General features: G+C 41.7%; 1 protein-coding gene across 2 annotated transcripts; it reads right to left on the reverse strand.

The window, feature by feature from the left end:
- Positions 1-1321: 1321 nt before the first annotated feature.
- LOC122052253 (desiccation-related protein At2g46140-like) lies at positions 1322-5592 on the reverse strand. 2 transcript variants are annotated; one of them, XM_042613699.1, is made up of 3 exons: positions 5422-5592; positions 3907-4865; positions 1322-1521 (listed from the first exon to the last, which is right to left on the reverse strand). In XM_042613699.1, exons 2-3 carry the CDS (start codon positions 4861-4863, stop codon positions 1516-1518), a joined length of 963 nt encoding a protein of 320 aa, XP_042469633.1. In that variant the 5' UTR covers positions 4864-4865; positions 5422-5592; the 3' UTR covers positions 1322-1515. The 2 variants fall into 2 exon arrangements, with proteins under 2 accessions (XP_042469633.1, XP_042469638.1); XM_042613704.1 differs by lacking the exon at positions 5422-5592 and adding an exon at positions 5267-5405.
- Positions 5593-8772: the final 3180 nt, after the last annotated feature.

Consider the following 8772-nt stretch of genomic DNA (forward strand, 5'->3'; position numbering starts at 1 on the left):
AATGCAAATATAAAATTTACTGACAACTTTATAAGTAGCAGCTTTGATGTTAGTTGTAGGATTAGCATTCGAACATCGTGGACAGCTTTTCGAAGCAATGAGCAAATACAGAAGTCATAGAGAATTGTCTTATGAAGTTGCTAGTCGAAACCTTTTTTATAGCCTTTTTCAGGTGTCTGGATTGGTCCCAAATGTCTGGACCAAAGCCTATCCAATCATGTTTCGTCGAGGATTTATTCAACTACAGGTACCTGAACCACTGTCGGACGTCTAGACGGTTGACGTGGTCGCGCCTCGACAAAGTTCTATCTGCGTAGGTTTTATCTATCTTCAAGCACCTGACCCGTCCGAGCGCCGGGACTCTGGCGTGTGCTGGCCAATCGGAGCGGCCACCTCATCTGACTCACTGCTGGGTTTAACCGAATCCGGTCGCCTAGACCCACTCTGAGCGCCTTGACATTCAGGCATCTAGACCCTTCCTGGGTGCCTAGAAGTCTTTTTTTGGCCAACTTCTAGCTTCGATTTCCTACACCATAGAGTTAGTACAAAGGTAAAATATAAATTTTGACTTAGTTTGACAATCTTGGGAATGTCCAATTCTGACTTTCGGATTTTCTGTGAAACCCTATGTCGAACCAATGTCTATTGTTCCCTCAACGGGAAAAACCTCCTCACCTACTCCTCTCGGGATAGTTACCTTTTGCCAAACACCTGTTTAGACTTTTGTTCAACATTTGATCTTAACCTCCAGGACTTCTGCTAAACGTCCGATTCTTGACCCGTCTAGACTACCGCCTGATGTATGCAACACTTAAGACTTTTGATCTACATCCAATTAAGTGCAGTTGATAATTCATTAAAGTAAAATGTGATATCACTCACCTCAAATGACCCAGTATTACTGGAGTCACAGTAGGATACAAATAAGTATAAATCGGAAGAGAGCATTTTACCTTAGCATAGTGACTTTCTACATAGGAGAGGTTAAGCATCCAATAAAATATTTTATATATATATATATATATATATATATATTTTTTGATAATTTATGAAAATATCTGTGATGACCAATTGTGATAAGCAAAACGCTAGTAATAAATAGTCCTTGGGCCAAAGCAGTATACATCTCTACCATTATGACGTGGCATTTGATCAAAATGCAACTAGGGCCCCGTATGTTCTTTCCCCAAGGAAAGTATTCTAGTACAACTTTTCTTTTCCTAAAAATAAATTAGAGAAGTTCCTTGTCCAGGCCATCCTATTTCCTTGTCATATCGGATTTTCACCCATCACCGTAATTGTAGGAAACAGCAACAATAAATGCAGATAACATAGGTCCAAAATATTACTAACCCAATTTCGGAAGGCGTCAGTCAATAGGAGATAGTATTCATGGTCTTACATAAAATAAAACACTTAAACAGATGGGCAAGCACTCAACGAAGATCGCACGCAAATCAGGAAAACATCATCATCCGAATTGTTCCACTCTTTATTAACTCAGGTCCCAGCTGCTTAATCCTGCATGGCCATTTACCAACAATTAGGAAATTCCCATGATGAAAACGAAATCAAGGCAAAAACTAGTAAAATGCAATAGGATAGATTAATAACACGAGTTTAGCAATCTACTATTCCTTTCAAAAAACTAGGAAACAAACAATACATTTCGTTTGGTGAGATTTTAGAGATGTAGATCGCCTAAAGCTAAATGAAAACATCAAACTACCTCATTTCTTGCCACTCAATCTTGCTAAAGAGTAAGGAAAATGGAGAGACTCTAATGTTTGAAAATGACTTGTTTGCCTACTCGTTTCTCTTTCTCCATGAATAACCATGCTCTGTCCCTTCTAGATCAACGCAGGCTGCAGAGGTAAACGCATGTTGCAGAGTTCACTTACCACGCGAGTGGCCATTGTAATGCTGGTGGTTGACGACGTAGCTTAAAACAGTGTGGCTCACGGCAGTGGGGTACAGACTAGCAGCGGGACTCATAGCAAAGCACAGGGGTAAGGAGCAAAGAGGTGAGTTAGGAGAAAGGATTTATGTGCTTTTCATTTTCTATTTTGTTAAGCAGACAACTTTGTGATGATTTGTATCCTCCCTAATTTTCCTATTTCCTTCTTCATTAATCTTTCCACTTTTGTATCTTACCGAGAAATCAATACCCTTAGGATCAGTTCCATGTAGGGCATAGATAATAAAATGAATTGAAAAGATGGATATATAAGAAAGACTAGAATGGAAACCAAGTTTGAGAGAAAAAATTACTCTTCTAGTTATTTCTTCAGTAGATATATAGATAGAGGAAATATTATTATCTATATTCAGTAATTAATTTTAGCTCCATTGTCTAGCAGATGAATGACAGGATCAACATTCAACTATAATGCAAATATCTATGTTCCCCTTTTCAGTCCAAGGAAACAACAGAAGGATTAGTTGTTTGTTGACTTTCCATGGCACTCAATCTATCCATCAACTTATTTCTCAAGAAGACAAGAAATGAATATAAATATTAAGGATACTGTAACAATTTTAAACTCTACTAGATCAATGAAGGAGAGATTGCATTGGTGCATTTACTATACACTAAGACCTACTGGCTGGAGTTTATCATACAGACTAGTTCTCCATATTAAAGCATTCTGTTTATTTTAGAAATACCGTTGGTCTAATTCGTGCCAGCTCAAGAGGTTCCAACTAACCCAAGCCTAAATTGTTTTTTCATCTTTTTCTCTATCTCTATGGCTATGTATTATGTAGGTATCTTTATCTTGGCAGCAAAAGGCAAAACCTTTACCTCGGTAGCCCCTCCAGGGTAACCCTCCACTCTTTGGAAGAGAGGTAAATCACAACTATCTGGAAGAGAGGTAAATCACAGGGGGTTTCGCTTAGAAACAGCAGCGCATGCAAGAAGGGATTGAGGCAACCAGGGTATTCTGCACCCGCTAAAAATTGACTCAGGCCTATTGACAGCAACACCATTACATGAACCAACTACGTCAGTCCGTGGAGGCATGTAGGTATCTTTTGGTGGCAAAAGGTCATACGTTGGGATAGTGCCCAGACGACCAATCCCCAGTCATTTGTAGAGAGGTAAATCACGGTTAGCTTTTTTTGCCTTTTAAACAGTGACCATTGCATGGGAGAGTTGGCAAGCATTTCGTCGTCCGAAATTGACCTCTAGACCTCTTGGTGGCAATGCCCCATATAATGACCATTTGCCCGTCCCATGGGGATAGCATGTAGGTATCTTTATCTGTGTGTGTGAGAGAGAGAGAATTAAGTTCAACTATCTTTTATCTATGACTATGTATCAGACTCTAGTGCACAATAGTGTCGTATTGAGACCAAGACCTTCATTTGGCATATATAGATTCCACAAGAGTTGGTAAGCAGTCACCCCATTGTACTGTTATTGCTTGCAAAATTTCAAACTGCACGATTAGATGACAAGGCTTAATTTAACCTTGTTAGAGTGCACCCTAGATGGCATGTTCCAGTAAATGTTCTGAAATGCTCTTACAATAGAGACTGAAGACAAGCCGGAGTTTGTAAAGAACTCAAGTGGAAAATAGTCAAGCAAACTGGAACTTGCATTTGGAACTTCTAGCTGATACATTAGATCATTGGCTCTCAAGCTGCAGCATTAAAATAGTAAGCAAGCATACCAACATCCTAAAACGTCCAAGATAAGGAGTTTTAAGATTACTTCTACAACTTAGTTCTAAAACCGCATTGCTTCACAAATTAGCAATGAAATCATCTAGCTTTCCTCTGTGAGTTCATTCCATGCATAGACACAACATTCAAACAAAAAAGTTGTGTGGAAAAGTTGTGTGGCAACATAAATTCTAACATGCTTGAAGCAATAAAGCAGAAGGGAAAAAGGATCGAGCATACCTCATCGTCGTCGTCGTCGTCTTCGTTGTCTTCACCCTTTTTACCTTTCTTGAGGCGGGTTGTTCCACCTTCCTTCTCAATTGGTAATTTCATGTTTCCGAATGGAGTATCAACATCAATATTCCCTTTCATTGAGTAACCAATTCCTCTTCCCCTGATCATATCCCAGAGAGCAGAACCAAAGTCCTTAGGCCGAAAACTAATGGGAATCAACATCTTGGTGATCCCATTTTTTGGGATATTTGTAGATTTAGTGAGCTCTGCAGTGCCAATGCTAACATCAGAGAGCCATATTTCATAATCAAGTGCATTGAGTCCAAGGTCAAAGTCATTCTTGTTTTCTAATTTCAGGTGGAGGTTTGCTATTGTTTCCTCAAAGGAGAATTTTTCAAAGCGTATCTTCTCGACATCAACATCTGGCTTGTATGGCACCGGGATCTCACCAGACTTCTCCAGAGGCAGGGTGAGCCTTCCAATAATTGGAACATCCACAATGAGCGCAACTCTGATTCTGTAAGGAATGATACTTCCAGGCTTGATATCATGATAAGTGCTCTTAATGTCATCATAAATCAAACTCACAGGTATCTTGACAGTCTCTGAACCATGTGCATGGATCGTTCCAGCATCAGGGATAAGTCCAGAGACAAGCTTTCTGCCATCACTTTCAATCAAGTAATCTATGTCTATAAGAGGAATAGGAATGGGATTAGGATTGTTAATCAGCACATCGACAACAATATCTGCCTTCTTTAGATTGATACATGGAAGATGAACCCCGGTAACATCTGCAGTAGGTTTCCCAAACCCTAGTGCTCCCTCGATCTTCTCACCTATGTCATGAATAAAGTCCTTGACTTTCTCAAGAAAACCCTCTTTCTCTTCATGCTCATCTTCCTTCTTTTCTTCCTTATTCCATTTCCTCTCAACAACTTCTTGATCATCAGATGATGCCATTCCTAATAAATCACGAACGTAAGTGCATTTCGCTTGGAATTTCAAAACCATATAAATGCTCAGTCAGATTTATCCAAAAAAAAAATCCGATCTAGTGGAAAAGAATCGTTGACGCAGATTACAGACATGCACTATGCCGTGACAAGGGAGTAAATTTTCACACGTAAAAAGATACAACATGTAGAACACCAAGCAGATTCAACTTGAAGCGCAAGCTTGATCTCAAGACAGTCAGTCAACGAATCGTCCGATTCAGACACTACTTTGCGAAAACAAGTGGGGGAAAAAAACCTTGTTGATAAACAAGAGATTAAACGTCAAAGTAAAATCTTAGATTACAATACAGCGATCATTAAAAAAACAAACAAAAAAAAAAAACATGATCTAACAATGTGATCATAACCTGAACTCTAGGTGCCAAAGAAAAGAAATCGAGACCGACAGAGTGAATCTGAATAGATTTTGATCTACCACAGTATTATGGCCGGAGGAAGGAAGAAAGCAAGAGGATCGATCTTTCCGAAAAAAAAAAAAGAGTAGATGAATCGGAGACCATACCTTGGAGGAGGGGAGGAAGAAACGCCGATCACAAGAAAGCACGAAGAGAGCCTTCGGCCGGAAGTAAATCGAGAGAAAGAGTCTCGTTGACTCTGATCTCGTTGCCTTTTCAAGTAATCTAATTTGCGACCCTCAAAAATTGAACACCAGGTCATACGATTTGATTACATCGAGATGAAGGGTTTTGATCTTACGGGTATATGCAAGGTATCTGTCCTTGTTGGAGATGTATTTTCTCAGTCACCACCGTACTACGAGCATCGTGACCATTGTAGACGGCTTGTCGACATCTACCCTTTATACTACTCGAGTTAGGAGCGGGCCCGCTTCTTTCTTCCCATTGATTGCCCGAAGAACTTTTTGAGCCAATTCTGTGTGGATTTTTACTTTTGGTGGGATCCATAATTTGATTTTTGAGGTCGGCAGGCCTGACACAGTGGGCATTAACACTGACACAGTGGCCTTTTCCAGTGAGTGTGGTAAGCTATTCACCGTCTAACCAATCAAACTTCGGGATAAAACACGGGTACGTAGCTTCAGCGAAAGCAAACATGAGCATTTATAGGAATTAACGAAACTAGGGATTTCTTAGAGAACGGATCCACTTATCGATGGCCCATTCTATTCTATGTATTAATTAATTTTAGTGACCCCTATCTATTTAATAAATAGGATTATCAAAATTAATTAATTATAATAAATATAGAGACCTAAATGGACTAAATCATTCATAAGATATTTGAAATTCTATTCGATAAAAAATCGTTTGAACTCATTTAATAAGATTCGTTAAGATAAATAAATTAAGTTCAAGTTTTATAATATTTAACTCGTTAGTTCATGAACATATTCATTAGTAAGTTTATGAATTAACTTTTAAATGAAAAAAATAATAATTTTGATATTAAATTTATAAATTTTACATTCTACTTATGAAAAATATAGATAAATATATTAAATTTATTTATTAAAATAAAATTATAAATTTTAATAAGAATATTATAATTTTCTATAAATATATAATTTAATTTTTAATAAATATTTAAATTTATAATTTATATTTATTAAGTTAGTTTAGGCATGATAAAAGTTCGAATAAACTCGTGAACCATGAATATATTCATAAATAAAACTCGAGCTCAGTTCGATTATAAACGAACTAAACTCAAACATTTAAAAGTTCGACTCGGTTCGACTCGATTACACCCCTAAATAAATATATCATCCTCTAATTTGTAATTTACGGAACAAAGGATCTTAATTTCTTTAGAGTATTCTAAATAGGATAAAATACTTGGGTTTTGTTATCCTATTTTATATTATCATTCAAATATTCCATTACATAAATATCATAAATCTCATAATTAAATATTTCATCAATTAAATCTTTATAGGTCTCACCAATTAAATATCTCACTCCCAAATATCTTTAATTTTGATCCGGCGGTTAGAACAGGGGACCCTCATTCTGAGGGGTCAATGCCACGGGGGAGCTAAAAGGTCAGGTGGCCGACCGGAGAAGGATGGGCCGACCTCCCAGCCGGTCAACCGGTGAATAACCGATGGCAAAAGGCGCCCCGACAGAAGTCGGGGTTCCGGCGCTCAATTGAACAGTAGCGAAGAGCCGAGCGGAAGGCCGAAGACAAGGTGACATACTGCTAGCAGTGCCCACAACACCTTACCAAGGATCTACCCAGCATACCGAGGCATACGAAGAGCCGGATGGGGTGTGATTGGTTTTGGGTATGGAGTAAGATGAGTGCCGGCCGGACGCCCTGTCCGGCCGGCTGGACGGGCACCTCGTCATGGGGTAGGGAGAGGACAATTTATATCTTATGACAGCGGTCAAGTCCTATGACTAGGCCATACTCCTAATCTGGCGACGAGGTGTTTTGCTGTCCCATCGAGGGCGTGCTTGGACTGTAGCAGTATGGTGTCAGGTAAGCTTTCTGACAGACACATACCGAGGTATGGGCTGCGGACACGTATGTGCCTCGGTGGACGTGCATGAGTTCTTTCACCGCTCTATATAAAGAGCCTTATACTTCGCCGGAGTAACAGGTTCGACACCTTTGGAGCCACTTTTTTCACTACTTGCTTGCCTGACTTGAGCGTCGGAGGGTCGTTGCCGGGAACCTCTTCCCCGCCCGACTTCTGTGCAGGTTCGCCGGAGGTTCGTGCAACCAGTCGAAGATCCATGTCAGCAGCCGGGGGAGCGCCACGTGCCCAGCGTCCGTTGATTCAGCATTCGGACAGGATCAATTTGGCGCCGTTTGTGGGAACGCTCCTACATCCGAGCGGAAGCAATAGACGAAGCTGGACGACAACACACGGTGACGCTTTCCACGGAGGAACTCGACACTCTGATCGAGTTGAGGGCCGCTAAGCTCGTCGAACAGAAACAGAAGGCACCAGCCGAGCGGGCAGAGCAGCAAGCAACATCAACATCAGGAGGCCGAGCGGAAGCACCTCAGGCCACCGTTGCATTCCATCGGGCCCTATTCCGCACTCCTGAAGCCGCGACAACTAATCGAGATCGGGGATCTTCTTCGGATGAAAGGCCAAGACGAGACGACAGAAAAGGGAAAGCCCCCCGAGCGGATACATCGCCCGAGCGGATTAATCGCCAATTCTCAGAAGCCATCTTGAGGGATCCTCTGCCAAAACACTACGTGCCCCCGACGATCGGCGAATACAATGGGACCACCGATCCGGATGATCATCTGGGAAAATTCGGCAATACTGCTACCCTGCACCAATATACGGATGGGGTGAAGTGTCGAGTTTTTCTTACCACCCTCTCGGGATCGGCTCAACGGTGGTTTCGGAGGCTATCGGACGGATCCATCACAAGCTTCAAGGACTTCCGAACGGCCTTCCTCCACCACTTCGCCAGCAGTCGGCGCTACCAGAAGACTAGCGTGAGCCTATTCGCCATAAAGCAAGAGGCTCGCGAGCCGCTTAGAACTTATATCCAGCGGTTCAATCAAGTGGCCATGGGCATTCCAACGGCCACCTCAGAGACAATGATGAACGCATTTACACAAGGCCTCGCGGACGGGGACTTCTTCCGCTCGCTCGTTCGGAAGCCGCCCCGAGACTACGACCATATGCTGCACCGGGCCAACGAATACATCAATGTGGAAGAAGCGAAGCGGCCCGGAAAAAAGAAGCTCCAGCCGAGCGGGCTCCTCCAGCCGAACGGAAGTCGCACGCTGCTCATCAGCCACCGAGAGGACCAAGATCCGAAGCAATCCACCCCCCTCATGCTAGGTCCCACGTGCAAGAGGTAGCTGCCGCCCGGCCCAAGCCAAAGAAGAAATGGATCCCGATGTTCTGCTCCTTCCACCG

Source organism: Zingiber officinale, chromosome 1B, assembly GCF_018446385.1.
Source record: "Zingiber officinale cultivar Zhangliang chromosome 1B, Zo_v1.1, whole genome shotgun sequence".
NCBI classification, from domain to species: Eukaryota; Viridiplantae; Streptophyta; class Magnoliopsida; order Zingiberales; family Zingiberaceae; genus Zingiber; species Zingiber officinale.

Coding starts and splice junctions, on each gene's coding strand:
- LOC122052253 (XM_042613699.1), bottom strand. CDS start 4,863: ATGGCATCATCTGATGATCAAGAAGTTGTTGAGAGGAAATGGAATAAG.